This window comes from Phytophthora sojae (genome assembly GCF_000149755.1).
Source record: "Phytophthora sojae unplaced genomic scaffold PHYSOscaffold_7, whole genome shotgun sequence".
Classification (NCBI taxonomy): domain Eukaryota; phylum Oomycota; class Peronosporomycetes; order Peronosporales; family Peronosporaceae; genus Phytophthora; species Phytophthora sojae.
Window position 1 is genome coordinate 623,884 of NW_009258121.1, and position 15,709 is coordinate 639,592.

The following is a 15,709-nucleotide window of genomic DNA, read 5'->3' on the forward strand; positions in this document are numbered from 1 at the left end:
AACCCTTCGGGTAATTCTAGTGTAACCGTGTTACACGGGTGCCGCTCCCTCTTTTCGTGAGTGGACACTCTCCATCGGTATAGTGTGTGCTTAACTACGTTTTTGTTGGTGTCTTTGGGGCGACCCCCCCCCCCTATACCATTTACTTTTTACCAAGTGGATACATCAATTTTTGGAATGGGTTAGGGTGATCATTTAGAATCACGCGCATGGGGGGCCGCGAAAACGGAAAAATCCCTGGGTTTAGCAACATTTTGAGCGTTATCGTGGATAAAAGAATAGCTCAATTCCGACGCGAAGCGTCGTTTCATTTTGTTAAAGACAGCAAAGCCAGGATCCCAAATTAGCAAACAGGGAAATCCGAGCTTTCTATGGCGACCCTACAAAAGCGCTAAAACTGCAAACTTTGCTGGATTCGTGCCCGTTCTCTAGCTCCTTAAGCCCCCTATATAAGCCCCTAATTCCACGAAAAATCTGTTAGGGTTTATCGCGTCGTAAAAAAGCCTCATTGTAAGAAGTGCACGTGAAATCAATCGGGTACACAGTACCGGGACAAGCGCTCAACTTCAACGCAATGACGTCTCTCCTCGCACTTCATGGGTCGAGGCCGAACCCAGTGGTGCTGGCCAAGTTGATGCTGAGGTCGGATGACGGAGAATTCGGCGACAACCGCGCCGTTCCATTCGAGGAGCAGTACGCACTGGCGCTAACGACTTCGTTATGGCCGTGAACAGCGACGCCATCTTCTGAGATGTGGATCATGGCCGAAGTGGTCGATGTGTTCAACCCCGCATCTTCGGACAGGACAGGACGTGCCGTGGCAGTGGCCTAAACGATTCGCGCTTGCGCAAAAACAGCTCGCGCCGACGAACTCGTGTACGCTGCTGCTGAAGGACTGCCGCGCCTACGCTGAAGCTTAGACCTGTTTAGTGCAGTGCACGAAAGTCCCTACAAATGCACTAAAGAACTTTTGTGCACTTTTGGCGCACCTGCACACAACTGATGCTGGACATTAGCGCGTGCACTAAAGTACTTTAGTGCATTTGTGGGGACTTTCGTGCACTGCACTAAACAGGTCTACTGAAGCTGGACGGCGGTTTGCGGCTAAGTGAGCGTATGAGCGTATGATGGAAGCTGGCTCACGAGCAGCGCTACATGGCTATCCCGATTGCTGGTGGTCGTGTGATTTCAGCCAATTTGCAGATTCGAGCAAAACGCCGAGGTTTTCGAAGGCATGCGATAGTACAAGCGCTTCTTCGTGTACGAGGGCGTGCATGATACCAAGTACGCGGCCGATACGGTAGCTACCGGTGTGGCTGAGGCTGAACACTGGTCGGAGAGTACTTGGGCACCGCAGCGTTTGAGGCAAGCAGCTCGATCTGCCCTGAGTGCACGATGGTGTCGAAGGCCGATGCATGATGGACGTCTACTGGACGACTACTGCAACATGACGGTGCTCAAGCACGACTAGGTGAACTGCGAGCACTGGATGAGCAAGATGCTGGGCCACTGCGGCGAGGCACGGCATAAAGGATAAGCCCTTCGACAATTGGCGCTGCGCAACTAGGCGGCTGGCTTCGTGATGGAGGTGAACCCCTGCGAGGACCCCGTCTCCCCGCGTATCGAGGGCGACGACTGCCACTCGTACGAGGCCGATGACGACAAGTGTGTGTTCTACAAGCGCTCGATCCCGAACAAAATGTTCACATGCGACTTGTGGCTGCTGGTGTGTCCGCTCGCAAGTGTTGGGACACTGTCCTATCGGAGTCGCGACAAGCAGTGCCTGCTGGGGGCTTAGGGCGTTGGCACAAGCGTCAATGTGTTCAACCAGGCGCTGGCCATTCCAGAATTTGACGGGTCGCGAGCAAGTGTCTGCCAAGGGTCGCCTCCAAGGATCTCCGGGCCCTTGGCCTCCCTGGGGGAATCCTCCTTAGGGAGCCCAGGAATGAACATGGCGGCTGCAGCGACGGCTTGCGCGTGCCCATGACCGACGACGGCAGTCGGCACAGGAGGAGCTCGCGCGCGACGACGGTGATTGCGCTCCAAGAGGGCGGCGACTCTATGGGTCGTTGCCACGGTGGTGGGAGGCCCAACCTTCGACCACTCTTTCAAGCTCGCGGCAGGCGACCGCGGTTCAAGCACTCAAGCCACGACTCCACGGTGGCATTTGGGCGGTGTCCTTCGGGATGCTGCCGTCATCCGATGTTGTTAGAGCCTAGGCTCACGCATCCTTCAGCACGCGCCGGACGAACGCGATTAACGCTCAAGTCAAGTATCCATGGGACAGCGGCCGACGGCCGCACAACAGGAGGTGCAGGACCCCTGTCCTGTATCTGCCGACCTCGTGGGTGGCGAGTACGAACCACCTGACCTCGCTTGAGGTCGCGCTTTGCACTAATTTTCAGACTCTCCCATCAGACTCTGGTCCAGAGAGCCCCCTCCCTAGTGACGCTTTGCACAGGTGAGGCCCCCAGTCTTTAGTAGTCGTTAGCGATCGTATTAGCTAAGTGACAAGAATGATCCTCAATTCAAAAACAAACAAAACAACCAGGCCCTGGTCAACTTCAAGGTTATTTAGTCAATAGGTGTCAGAAAGTGACGAGCACCAATAGCGCATGTAGCATGAGGAAAGCTTCACGGGGGCGAGATGCAGCATGAAAGCGTGAACGTTGCAAGGACAGTAGCAGAAAATCGAAGTAGACTTCACACCCAATATTTCAGAGCTTCCGTGTACAGCACGACTTCGTACGTATCGTACTCCACACAGAATTTTTTTCAATACACTAGTTTGCAAATCTGTCTATCCCAGTATGTATGACACGACTCAAATTAATGGCTTCTCAAACGAATAGGTACTAGTGGTCGAATCCATATTCACGTACTTCAGTATCTACATGTAGTGCTAGATTTTTTTTGATCATATACGGAACTGATCAGAGGTGTCTTATCTTGGTTTTGTATGGACAAAACATATGTTACGGCAGTGAGCGGAGCGTAGCCATTGCAAACCCGCGCAGGGTGCCCGCGAAGCAGGGCTGCACGGTATTTGCGGAGGCGGGCCCAGCGACGAGCATTCCAGCGAACGGACCCGTTGCCGCAACTCAGAGTTAGTTTTCTTCATGCGGGGGTCTGGGGGTGCAACCCCCAGAACACCATTCAGGAGATCTGTCAAATCCTGATCAGTTCTGATATGTACCAATCGGGAGGTAACCCATGTAGTATAAGGATGTCATTCCTGGTGTGGAAGAACATCCTGGTTATCGAAAACTAAAAGGAGCGAAGATGAACGGCTAAAACCGTCTAACTCCGCAACAATGTTAGCAAAATCACAACATTCAAGTAGCAACTCCGTACACAGCCAGTAATACAGGTGAGTGCTTCGAATGGGGGGGGCGTCGCCCGAAATTGTGCAAAATCTAGGGCGTTACCCCTTAAGCAACCGCCCGCGGATGCTCAGCTAGTCTATTCTAAGTTTGGTGGAGATTTCTGGTCCTAAAGTGGTGTACACCGCCCTCGTCGTGAACGGTAGATCCCCTGTACAATGATTATATTCTGCAAGTATTCAAACTAATATCTAAAAGAGCTGTGATAGTGGTAGTCCTCGTGCGGTGGCTGCGGAGATGCAACTTGCATTCGATACTGTTACGATCCAGGTCCGGTCGATCCGGTGTTCGCGCTTCCTCGAGGACCTTGCCGCTCGATTCTTGCCGCATCCGCCACCGATAAGGAAGACAGGAGTAGCCAAGTAGTGTAAATGCACAAATACACAACTTGTTTCCTTTGCTTACGCTGTCCTCGCCCTCTTGCGCTTGACCCTGCCGAATTGAGACTGAGCTCCTACTTGCTCAATGCACTGTGGATGCAGCTACTCTGCCAACCACTCGAACTACTTGAACACCTGTCTGCTGCTCTGCAGCTTCTCCTCACTTGCCTCCACGACTTTCTCTCTGCTTCCAATGCCTCACCAGCACCTTCGCTCTCTGAGACGACCACCACCGTTGCGCCAACGGCGACAACCGGAGGCAAATCATAACACGCCCTCTCCGACGCTTGACGTAGCAGTTGGCCGCCATCCGTAAAGGCCGTGTTCCCCCAGCGTTTCATCTGCTCCTTAAAATAACCCATCGCCGCCCAAAAACAATGGTGGCGCTCCGATTTCATTTATCGCATTACAATAGGGGGGTCAGAATTAGCTTTTTCGCCGACATTTTTCGGCCGATATGTTCACCATAAAAAATATGGTCAGCCGACATAACATTTCCCTAAATGGTTGAGCCTTTTTCGACTTCTGGTGACCTTCACTCTGTTTACCTTGCTAAATGTATACGCGTCGTTTTACACAAATACCGAGCACGTGCGTCGCCATGCGCGGAGCTAGCCGGCGTCGACGGCGCTCTTCCGGACGCTCCTGCGCCGCGCACAACGCGGACTGGAGCTAGCGCAAGCTCACGCGCGTGTACTGTGGTGCTGCATGGTGCCATGGCCGGCTGACAAGCAGCGCCACAACGGGCCATGCCACCTTCCTGGCCTCCACGGTCTGCTGCGCCTTCTGGGCCATGCGTTGCAGATAGATAACTGGCTCCCACCTTCCTACGTGCGTCCTCTACGCAGCGCTGCTGTCGCAGAGGCGCCCATCGCCAGCTTGCTGCTCGAGCCACAGGGCACGCGCAGCAAGCTGCAGCCTTGCACGTCTACATGTAGATAAGCTATTCAAAGAATGACCGGTCATTTCATATCTGACCGGGGTGATATTTTGGAAATGGTTCAATTTTTTCGGGGGCTCTCAATTGGCGATATTTTTTGTATCATTTGCCTTAATGAGGCATTTCGGTCACCTCGTTTTTCTTAGCGCTACTTCAGAGAAATAAATAGGTGGTGGAAATGATCGATTTTCTAAAAACGGACAACCCTCTAAGAGCGCTGTCCGTTTAGAAAAATGATCGATTTCCCCCCGCCAATTTATTTCCGCTCAGGAAAATTTTCATGAGGGTCCCAAAAAATCGTCTCCATGTCCAAGTAGAAAAAGCGGCCCCGCCGATTTATTCCGCACAAAACCTAATTTCTTTCATATCAGTATTTTATGTAGGTCGTATCTGTTGCACTTCACGCATATTGCGCATTTTGCGGAAGAAGGCCACCGACGTCCACAACACACAGCACCGAGCCAGCGGCAAGTGAAGGTGACGCTTCAGCTCCAGACGCGCTGCAAGGACGCGTGACCATCCGTGGAGATGAGATGGATCCAAGTCTGTGGTCCCCAGAGAGCACAATCGTCGTCAAGCCCGGAGGTTCAGGCTCCGCCAGCAAAGAAAGCAAGACGCTCGAACGCTCGGCCGAAGTCAAGGACACAGAAAACGAAGACGGCAACCAAGAAGAGTAAAAAGAAAGCGCCAAGAAGACACCAGGCCCCAAGAAGAAGACCTCCACCAAGACGAAAGCTGCTGTCAAGTCATCGTCAAAGCAAGACAAGCTCAACCTACCTCCAATGCGCTGGACACTTGCCTTGACAACTCTTGCGATCGAGACTCGCTTCAAGAACCCACGCATTTTGAATAAGTTTGCGGTCACAACAGCGGGCACACAGCTGATGCGCGCAAAGTGGGAAGCCACGGTCCACACGTTCCTGGAGAAGGCACTGATTGAGAAGGCATGGGGTGATGGAGGGACCCCGAGGTGACGATAGAGCATTTCAAAAACAAGACCAATGCTGTGCGCAGCGCATATCGTGCTAGACGTACGCGTCTACTCGCAACCAGAAACCAAGCTGTTGACGCTGCTGGATCGGAAGACGAGGAAGCAGAGCGCAGATACGCGGAGATGCCCAACAATTTCTTTATCGAGGATTCGGAAGACAGCTGCCACACAACCTGACGTGTGATCCGATGGCTGTAAACCCCACGTATCGCACCGCTCTTGGAAAGGAGCTCACCGCTTTACGGCCGCTTCTTTGCGATGTCTTCTCGGGAAACCCCGGGTGCACGGGAGAGCCAATTCTCGAGCCAGGCGCGCTACGTGAACCCATTGAGTGTGCGAGTGATAGTGATGAAAGCACGGATGCACGTAGTGCTGGCTCTGACGACGAGTGCTCCGATTCATCCAGCCAGGCCCGTTCCGAAGCTAAATCCAACGCCAAGGCTCACTCACAACAAAACCGTCCAGCATCAAATCGACCTGTTGACGTGGTAGCGGATACGCTTCAAGCTCGGTTCGGTTCAATTGAACGCATTTTGGCAAGTCGCCAAGCTACGGTGCCGACAACTCAACTTGCCGGGGACATGAACCAATTAGTCACTAAACTGACATCATCAATTGACGCCGCCACTGCCAGCCAAGCTGCATTTATGGAGATGCAGCGTGACGTGCACCAGTCGCTACGTCAAAGCGCCGAAATTCTTCAGCTGATGTCCGCCTCTGCGTTGGAAGTTTCGCTAAAATGAAAGAGCAGGTATGTGGGTTTAGCGTTTGAAGCAAGACTTATCAAGTGTTTTGCAGCCATAAGACCACAGACTCTCTTTTTAGGTTTACTTGTTATCGTGGCGGTAAAAGCGTTCCATGTACGCGTTCCGCTTCGCCTCTCCTAAGTTAAACTCATTTTCAGTTCGATCCCAGTGGTGGTCGAAGGCATTCATTGCTTTTCTTGCTTTTTCGCGTGATTCCTTGTCGTTATTCCACTTGAACACCTCTTTGTCACCAATGTCGACAAGTAAATTGTGCAGCACAGCAGCAGCACTTATCATCCGAGCATTGGTTGTGTGCGCGTGTCTGTCTGTCACGCCACGCAGCACTTTGAAGCGCCCCTTGTATTTACCGAACACGCACTCAACCAGTATGCGGGTCGATGAGAGATGAAAGTTGTAGCTGCTCAACATTAAAATCAAATGTTAGTTATGTATAAAGGAAAATTCAAACAAGTAATGCGGTTACCAGCGCTGTTTTCTTGACAAGCGTTCTCCGCGTCTTTCATCGAACGGAACCATGAGGAACGGCCATATCTTGAACCCAGCGTCAGCTAACCAGTTAATTCCAGGAGGACACAGGTACCGCGCGCGGGGCCCAGCGCTTCCGATTGGTTCCACATGAATTGATCGGAGTTACTACCGGAGAAAACCCCAAAGTAGCGAAATTTACCGCGGAAATCAATAGCAGCCAAACAATTATAGGAATGATTCCCACTTTTGTCGTAGAAGCCCAATAAGCAGCATACGGGGTTAGTATGTGTCGGTTAGTACCCAAACACAGCATTACTGACCATGTGATCCCGGGGGCGACGCGTGTGAATAATAGTGCCATCAAAAACGCATGCAACATCAGGAAAATCACTTCCACGTTGGACGAACCCCTCCACTAAGTCATCCCACTCATCTACAGCACTAGGAGCTGGAAAGTAAATGACATCGGGCATCATGTCATACAGCAAGTCTTCTAGCCTCTTGATGTAAACACCAGCGACCGTCCGTGACATTCCAAGTTGCGCAGCAGCACCCCCAATCCCATCACCATCGATCCCACTACCGTTGCCGTAATACGTGAACAAGACAGCGAGGCCGATATCAAACGCGTACTGTGTGTTCTGCGCAGGGAAACCATATTTTTGGTAGTACAATGGTTCCAGCAACGCACCAGTGCGTCAGATAAATCAGGACTGCAACGCAACGTCTTCTTGTACGCTGTCCGGGACCGTTGGGCCTTCAGCGTCGCAAGGAAGTCGGTACGGACCACAACTTTTTCCTGGATGGGTCCTCGAATTGACCGACCATCAAGTTATCCCAGAGCGACAGCTAGCAAGATGTACAGCAGCTCCAGAAGCACGATTTCTTCCACTGCCACATCACCTCTCTGTCTTTCATCGATAGACATGGCAACGGCGCTCTCATCGCCATCGTGTAGTTGCGCAAATACATCGAGGTGGGTGGCACCAATGGCGTCCTCCGAGCTGGTCTTGATTGCATCCAGCACCACAGGTCCACTCGCGGAAGCATCGGAGCTGTCATCGACGCACATCGCGCGTAGTCCACAGTTGGCATCATTACAAGCAGTCTCTCCACCGTCTATTAGCCTTACTCGGCTGATAGAGCCATGGCTGGAGTCTTCTATTGTGCACACCACACCAAAACCAGTATTATATTAGCAGGCGCAGCTTCAATACAGCCCAGAAGATCACGTACCGAAGTCGACTGCGTACTGCATCCGGGTGGACGCCTGGGGAGGCCGGCGCGCTGCCCTCCAAGTTGGTGTCTTCCTCCATCTTCGCCCGTGATTTCTCCTTCCGCAAAAAAATCCGGTACCGCTCAAAAGAAAGAGGTGCCGCACCAGTTTCTTTTTGCCGTATTATAATGAGGCGTTTTTGACACCTCGTTTTTCTTAGTACTACTTCAGAGAAAAAAATAGGTGAAAAAATCGATTAATTTTCTAAACGGACAACGCTCTAAGAGCATCCCCACCAACTGGAAGTAAAATCGGGAGTCTACAGTGCCAATTTAATTCGCTGTCTCCGCGCCGCTGAGGGAGTAATAGCAACCCCAACGGTGATCCTATTTTTCATTCTAAACCGCGCGTAACCTATTCCCTATTCACGTCGTGCAGGTCGATTTTGGCAGCGTCAAACCCATAAGCGGGACTCACATATCCACTTGTTGTTAGATATCGCCAGATAGCGCTGCCAAAACCGGTTCCAAATTTGGCATCGTGTATAGGATCGGCCAAACGCTTCATACAAATTTCCAAGTGATTCGTTTGCGCATGCTTTGCTTGATTTAGCGCCCTGCACAATTTTATAGGGTTAGGGGCAAGATAGCTCTAGGACCGAGTTTAGAATCACCGTTGGCGCTGCTCTGTGGGTAAATCAGCACCTGATATTACATGCATCAATACATTGCCACGCCGAAGGACAAAGGGCCCACAAATGAAGCTGAAGGGCCGTTCTCGTTGTATGGAAGCGCAATTTTATGAATTCCTGGCACGCCATACAGCATCGCTCCGTTCTTGCCTTGGGCAAATTTCGCCCAGGCTTTATTCGAATTGGGGATAAATCGCTGATTTAGTACGCGCGGTGCGGTGAATTTCGGAGTAAATCTGCTGTTTGACCGTCAGCGGTGGAGATGCTCTAATCGGCCAGGGTGGGCACTGTTCCTTGAGGCCTGATGCCGAATTTCTGGAGCTTGATGCGTGGAGCTTGCTTGCTTCTTTCTGGGATGAATTATTTGGACAAATGAGAGGTCACCAAAGTTTCTCGTGCAACTAAGGCCTAATTTGTTCTTTCGCGCATCGCAGTCGATATTAATGTTAGTCGTTTCAACTTGTTGGGGCACTTACGAGCAAACGTGACTCACGCACACATGGGGCTACAGGACCTGGTGTTGGTCTGCGAGCAACGGCTTTGCAGTGCACCATTCCCACGGTGGCCGTGGTACAGTAGCGCGCCGATGCATTTACTATCTCGATTGAGGACGCGATTATTAGTTCGCAATCTCGTTTAGTCGGCACGCAGGGGAAGCTACTGCGCTTGCTCTCCGAACTCTAACTCTCCAACTGCAGCGTCCGATGGCGGCAGGCAGCCACACAAGCAGGCGGAGAGTGAGCAGCGTTGTTGGGGCCGTCGAACTACGTTCAAAGAAAACAAATCTTGCGCGCCGCGGCCCGGCACAGCGAATTTATCCCCCACCGTGCCGACAATACACTGTAGCGGTGGTTAAAGTACCGAGCCGCGAGCGACAGGCGGAGGTGCGTGGCGTGCCATCCAGCACATGCTGCCGGGCGAGCTTCCGCTGTCCGTTCTTTTCGCTGTCAGAGGTCGTTTGTATTGTCGTCGATTTGGTTAGTCGCCACCCGGGGTGCACATCCCCGTGGCATGGATCGGCACGTGGTGTCTAAAGTTGCACTGCAACTTGGTACAGTGTGGCTATTAGCGCACCGAGGTCAGTCACGCGGGTCGGCCGGTCGTGAGCACCGAGTGTCAATTATGCCAACCTGGTGAGGGAAGCGAAGCAAAGGTGGTCATCCCCCCAAGCTTCGGCCGTAGCATCTGGCATTCGAGAGCAAGCACGCCCGACCGTGGACGCCAACTCAACAAAGTTGGCGTCCGTTCCTCTGTCCTTGTAGCGGCCGGAGATCCCCTGGGATCGCTCATGCACGCCGCCACCACCACCGCTGTTGCTGCTGCTGCCGCCGCGCTCTCTCGGTCATTATCCAATTCACTCGCTTCGTGGCAGGCAGGCAACCAACGAACCAACTCGACAACCGACCGATCGACCACCTTTAGCTCAAGCACCACCTACTCTCCACCGCTCAGCCATGGTCAACGCATTATCCACGATCGCTGCTGCTCTCGCCGCCTCCGCCGTCGTTGCCTCCGGTGCGTCCATGCGCTCCGAGGCGGACGCCATGCCATCTGGCTCGTGGCCCGCCAGCAAGGGCAACGTCTACCTGTCGGAGCCCTACACCGTCAAGAAGGGCGAGGTGTTCGACGGCGGCATGAAGACGTACCAGCGCTCGAACGTCAAGTGCGGCGGCCAGGCAGAGAGCGGCTGGCAGACCGCCGTCTTCATGGTGGAGCCGGGCGCCACGCTCAAGAACGTCATCATCGGCAAGGACCAAATGGAGGGCGTGCACTGCGAGCAGAGCGGCTGCACCATCCAGAACGTCTGGTGGGACGACGTCTGCGAGGACGCGCTGAGCATCAAGGGCGGCTCGGCCAGCAGCGTCTCCAAGGTGGTCGGCGGCGGCGCGCGCTCGGCCGACGACAAGGTGGTGCAGCACAACGGGCTCGGCTCCGTCTCCATCGAGGGCTTCTACGTGCAGGACTTCGGCAAGCTCTACCGCTCCTGCGGCACGTGCGGCGACAAGTCGCGCAAGGTCAGCGTCAAGAACGTGTACGCCGTCAACGGCAAGGTGAGCCTCGTGACGGTCAACAAGAACTGGGGCGACCAGGCCACCATCGAGAACGTCAAGATCAAGGGCAAGAAGGTCGACGTGTGCGCGTGGTCGCAGGGCTCCACATCGGGCGAGCCCAAGGAGCTGGGCGCCGGTCCGTCCGGGTCGCTCTGCAAGTACTCCACCAGCACCATCACGTACGCGTAGGCGTAGGAGGGTGCGCGTGGTGTAGTCGAGATTCTAGACATGGTGTGAGAGATCTCTTGTGGCGTCCGTATCCTATCCTTTGACCTACAAATATTAGATGTTGTTTGATTTGGTTTGGTCTAACCATTCGGCTTTCGTGTTTCGAACCTGAGAACCATGCTGCTTTGGTGGCTTTGTCATCGTTCGACTAATAATTACGCGAAATATTAAACACTGTAAATTCGTGTCGACTGTAAAAACGCAAGCGCGTAAGTTGCCGCCGCTGATGTAATGAATGCTAGGCCTGACCAATCGAGTGAGTCAAAGCCAGCAGACCACAACGGCGCATGCAGTGTTCGCTGTTGAGGAAGATATGTGTTGCGAGCGCACAATGTATGGAAATCTTGCGGGTGTGCCGGGCATCAAACCGAGGCGCTTCAATGTCCGTTTGTGTTTGAGAACGTCGAGCCTGACTGTGCGACTCTATCTGCAATGGCTGTGCGTGCTTTTTCGCGCAAACCATCGGGCCTCGAACGCATGGAGCGACAGAGCCGAAGTTACCTGGTGTTGGTCTGCGAGCAACGGCTTTGCAGTGCACCATTCCACGGTGGCCGTGGTACAGTAGCGCGCCGATGCATTTACTATCTCGATTGAGGACGCGATTATTAGTTCGCAATCTCGTTTAGTCGGCACGCAGGGGAAGCTACTGCGCTTGCTCTCCGAACTCTTAACTCTCCAACTGCAGCGTCCGATGGCGGCAGGCAGCCACACAAGCAGGCGGAGAGTGAGCAGCGTTGTTGGGGCCGTCGAACTACGTTCAAAGAAAACAAATCTTGCGCGCCGCGGCCCGGCACAGCGAATTTATCCCCCACCGTGCCGACAATACACTGTAGCGGTGGTTAAAGTACCGAGCCGCGAGCGACAGGCGGAGGTGCGTGGCGTGCCATCCAGCACATGCTGCCGGGCGAGCTTCCGCTGTCCGTTCTTTTCGCTGTCAGAGGTCGTTTGTATTGTCGTCGATTTGGTTAGTCGCCACCCGGGGTGCACATCCCCGTGGCATGGATCGGCACGTGGTGTCTAAAGTTGCACTGCAACTTGGTACAGTGTGGCTATTAGCGCACCGAGGTCAGTCACGCGGGTCGGCCGGTCGTGAGCACCGAGTGTCAATTATGCCAACCTGGTGAGGGAAGCGAAGCAAAGGTGGTCATCCCCCCAAGCTTCGGCCGTAGCATCTGGCATTCGAGAGCAAGCACGCCCGACCGTGGACGCCAACTCAACAAAGTTGGCGTCCGTTCCTCTGTCCTTGTAGCGGCCGGAGATCCCCTGGGATCGCTCATGCACGCCGCCACCACCACCGCTGTTGCTGCTGCTGCCGCCGCGCTCTCTCGGTCATTATCCAATTCACTCGCTTCGTGGCAGGCAGGCAACCAACGAACCAACTCGACAACCGACCGATCGACCACCTTTAGCTCAAGCACCACCTACTCTCCACCGCTCAGCCATGGTCAACGCATTATCCACGATCGCTGCTGCTCTCGCCGCCTCCGCCGTCGTTGCCTCCGGTGCGTCCATGCGCTCCGAGGCGGACGCCATGCCATCTGGCTCGTGGCCCGCCAGCAAGGGCAACGTCTACCTGTCGGAGCCCTACACCGTCAAGAAGGGCGAGGTGTTCGACGGCGGCATGAAGACGTACCAGCGCTCGAACGTCAAGTGCGGCGGCCAGGCAGAGAGCGGCTGGCAGACCGCCGTCTTCATGGTGGAGCCGGGCGCCACGCTCAAGAACGTCATCATCGGCAAGGACCAAATGGAGGGCGTGCACTGCGAGCAGAGCGGCTGCACCATCCAGAACGTCTGGTGGGACGACGTCTGCGAGGACGCGCTGAGCATCAAGGGCGGCTCGGCCAGCAGCGTCTCCAAGGTGGTCGGCGGCGGCGCGCGCTCGGCCGACGACAAGGTGGTGCAGCACAACGGGCTCGGCTCCGTCTCCATCGAGGGCTTCTACGTGCAGGACTTCGGCAAGCTCTACCGCTCCTGCGGCACGTGCGGCGACAAGTCGCGCAAGGTCAGCGTCAAGAACGTGTACGCCGTCAACGGCAAGGTGAGCCTCGTGACGGTCAACAAGAACTGGGGCGACCAGGCCACCATCGAGAACGTCAAGATCAAGGGCAAGAAGGTCGACGTGTGCGCGTGGTCGCAGGGCTCCACATCGGGCGAGCCCAAGGAGCTGGGCGCCGGTCCGTCCGGGTCGCTCTGCAAGTACTCCACCAGCACCATCACGTACGCGTAGGCGTAGGAGGGTGCGCGTGGTGTAGTCGAGATTCTAGACATGGTGTGAGAGATCTCTTGTGGCGTCCGTATCCTATCCTTTGACCTACAAATATTAGATGTTGTTTGATTTGGTTTGGTCTAACCATTCGGCTTTCGTGTTTCGAACCTGAGAACCATGCTGCTTTGGTGGCTTTGTCATCGTTCGACTAATAATTACGCGAAATATTAAACACTGTAAATTCGACCGATCGACCACCTTTAGCTCAAGCACCACCTACTCTCCACCGCTCAGCCATGGTCAACGCATTATCCACGATCGCTGCTGCTCTCGCCGCCTCCGCCGTCGTTGCCTCCGGTGCGTCCATGCGCTCCGAGGCGGACGCCATGCCATCTGGCTCGTGGCCCGCCAGCAAGGGCAACGTCTACCTGTCGGAGCCCTACACCGTCAAGAAGGGCGAGGTGTTCGACGGCGGCATGAAGACGTACCAGCGCTCGAACGTCAAGTGCGGCGGCCAGGCAGAGAGCGGCTGGCAGACCGCCGTCTTCATGGTGGAGCCGGGCGCCACGCTCAAGAACGTCATCATCGGCAAGGACCAAATGGAGGGCGTGCACTGCGAGCAGAGCGGCTGCACCATCCAGAACGTCTGGTGGGACGACGTCTGCGAGGACGCGCTGAGCATCAAGGGCGGCTCGGCCAGCAGCGTCTCCAAGGTGGTCGGCGGCGGCGCGCGCTCGGCCGACGACAAGGTGGTGCAGCACAACGGGCTCGGCTCCGTCTCCATCGAGGGCTTCTACGTGCAGGACTTCGGCAAGCTCTACCGCTCCTGCGGCACGTGCGGCGACAAGTCGCGCAAGGTCAGCGTCAAGAACGTGTACGCCGTCAACGGCAAGGTGAGCCTCGTGACGGTCAACAAGAACTGGGGCGACCAGGCCACCATCGAGAACGTCAAGATCAAGGGCAAGAAGGTCGACGTGTGCGCGTGGTCGCAGGGCTCCACATCGGGCGAGCCCAAGGAGCTGGGCGCCGGTCCGTCCGGGTCGCTCTGCAAGTACTCCACCAGCACCATCACGTACGCGTAGGCGTAGGAGGGTGCGCGTGGTGTAGTCGAGATTCTAGACATGGTGTGAGAGATCTCTTGTGGCGTCCGTATCCTATCCTTTGACCTACAAATATTAGATGTTGTTAGATTTGGTTTGGTCTAACCATTCGGCTTTCGTGTTTCGAACCTGAGAACCATGCTGCTTTGGTGGCTTTGTCATCGTTCGACTAATAATTACGCGAAATATTAAACACTGTAAATTCGTGTCGACTGTAAAAACGCAAGCGCGTAAGTTGCCGCCGCTGATGTAATGAATGCTAGGCCTGACCAATCGAGTGAGTCAAAGCCAGCAGACCACAACGGCGCATGCAGTGTTCGCTGTTGAGGAAGATATGTGTTGCGAGCGCACAATGTATGGAAATCTTGCGGGTGTGCCGGGCATCAAACCGAGGCGCTTCAATGTCCGTTTGTGTTTGAGAACGTCGAGCCTGACTGTGCGACTCTATCTGCAATGGCTGTGCGTGCTTTTTCGCGCAAACCATCGGGCCTCGAACGCATGGAGCGACAGAGCCGAAGTTACCTGGTGTTGGTCTGCGAGCAACGGCTTTGCAGTGCACCATTCCACGGTGGCCGTGGTACAGTAGCGCGCCGATGCATTTACTATCTCGATTGAGGACGCGATTATTAGTTCGCAATCTCGTTTAGTCGGCACGCAGGGGAAGCTACTGCGCTTGCTCTCCGAACTCTAACTCTCCAACTGCAGCGTCCGATGGCGGCAGGCAGCCACACAAGCAGGCGGAGAGTGAGCAGCGTTGTTGGGGCCGTCGAACTACGTGAACTGGGGCGACCAGGCCACCATCGAGAACGTCAAGATCAAGGGCAAGAAGGTCGACGTGTGCGCGTGGTCGCAGGGCTCCACATCGGGCGAGCCCAAGGAGCTGGGCGCCGGTCCGTCCGGGTCGCTCTGCAAGTACTCCACCAGCACCATCACGTACGCGTAGGCGTAGGAGGGTGCGCGTGGTGTAGTCGAGATTCTAGACATGGTGTGAGAGATCTCTTGTGGCGTCCGTATCCTATCCTTTGACCTACAAATATTAGATGTTGTTAGATTTGGTTTGGTCTAACCATTCGGCTTTCGTGTTTCGAACCTGAGAACCATGCTGCTTTGGTGGCTTTGTCATCGTTCGACTAATAATTACGCGAAATATTAAACACTGTAAATTCGTGTCGACTGTAAAAACGCAAGCGCGTAAGTTGCCGCCGCTGATGTAATGAATGCTAGGCCTGACCAATCGAGTGAGTCAAAGCCAGCAGACCACAACGGCGCATGCAGTGTTCGCTGTTGA

At 54.6% G+C, this 15,709-nt stretch overlaps 7 protein-coding genes across 7 annotated transcripts; 6 read left to right on the top strand and 1 right to left on the bottom strand.

Moving 5' to 3' along the window:
* Positions 1–2,047: 2,047 nt before the first annotated feature.
* PHYSODRAFT_286815 (hypothetical protein) lies at positions 2,048–2,212 on the top strand (the record flags this gene model as incomplete). Its single annotated transcript, XM_009533694.1, has 1 exon — positions 2,048–2,212. A coding segment is annotated over one exon (165 nt), but the record flags the coding sequence as incomplete, so codon positions are not given.
* A 3,670-nt stretch (positions 2,213–5,882) lies between these two features.
* PHYSODRAFT_303634 (hypothetical protein) lies at positions 5,883–6,437 on the top strand (the record flags this gene model as incomplete). Its single annotated transcript, XM_009533695.1, has 1 exon — positions 5,883–6,437. One exon carries the CDS (start codon positions 5,883–5,885, stop codon positions 6,435–6,437), a length of 555 nt encoding a protein of 184 aa, XP_009531990.1.
* A 785-nt stretch (positions 6,438–7,222) lies between these two features.
* Positions 7,223–8,245, bottom strand: PHYSODRAFT_303635 (hypothetical protein; the record flags this gene model as incomplete). The annotated part of the gene is made up of 4 exons (XM_009533696.1): positions 7,223–7,570; positions 7,621–7,739; positions 7,833–8,080; positions 8,166–8,245. 4 exons carry the CDS (start codon positions 8,243–8,245, stop codon positions 7,223–7,225), a joined length of 795 nt encoding a protein of 264 aa, XP_009531991.1.
* Positions 8,246–10,290: 2,045 nt separating this feature from the next.
* Positions 10,291–11,076, top strand: PHYSODRAFT_336170 (hypothetical protein; the record flags this gene model as incomplete). Its single annotated transcript, XM_009533697.1, has 1 exon — positions 10,291–11,076. The coding sequence occupies one exon, from the start codon at positions 10,291–10,293 to the stop codon at positions 11,074–11,076; it is 786 nt and encodes a 261-aa protein (XP_009531992.1).
* A 1,480-nt stretch (positions 11,077–12,556) lies between these two features.
* On the top strand, positions 12,557–13,342 carry PHYSODRAFT_336171 (hypothetical protein; the record flags this gene model as incomplete). Its single annotated transcript, XM_009533698.1, has 1 exon — positions 12,557–13,342. One exon carries the CDS (start codon positions 12,557–12,559, stop codon positions 13,340–13,342), a length of 786 nt encoding a protein of 261 aa, XP_009531993.1.
* A 275-nt stretch (positions 13,343–13,617) lies between these two features.
* Positions 13,618–14,403, top strand: PHYSODRAFT_517348 (hypothetical protein; the record flags this gene model as incomplete). The annotated part of the gene is made up of 1 exon (XM_009533699.1): positions 13,618–14,403. The coding sequence occupies one exon, from the start codon at positions 13,618–13,620 to the stop codon at positions 14,401–14,403; it is 786 nt and encodes a 261-aa protein (XP_009531994.1).
* Positions 14,404–14,874: 471 nt separating this feature from the next.
* PHYSODRAFT_336173 (hypothetical protein) lies at positions 14,875–15,364 on the top strand (the record flags this gene model as incomplete). The annotated part of the gene is made up of 2 exons (XM_009533700.1): positions 14,875–14,952; positions 15,215–15,364. The coding sequence occupies 2 exons, from the start codon at positions 14,875–14,877 to the stop codon at positions 15,362–15,364; spliced, it is 228 nt and encodes a 75-aa protein (XP_009531995.1).
* Positions 15,365–15,709: the final 345 nt, after the last annotated feature.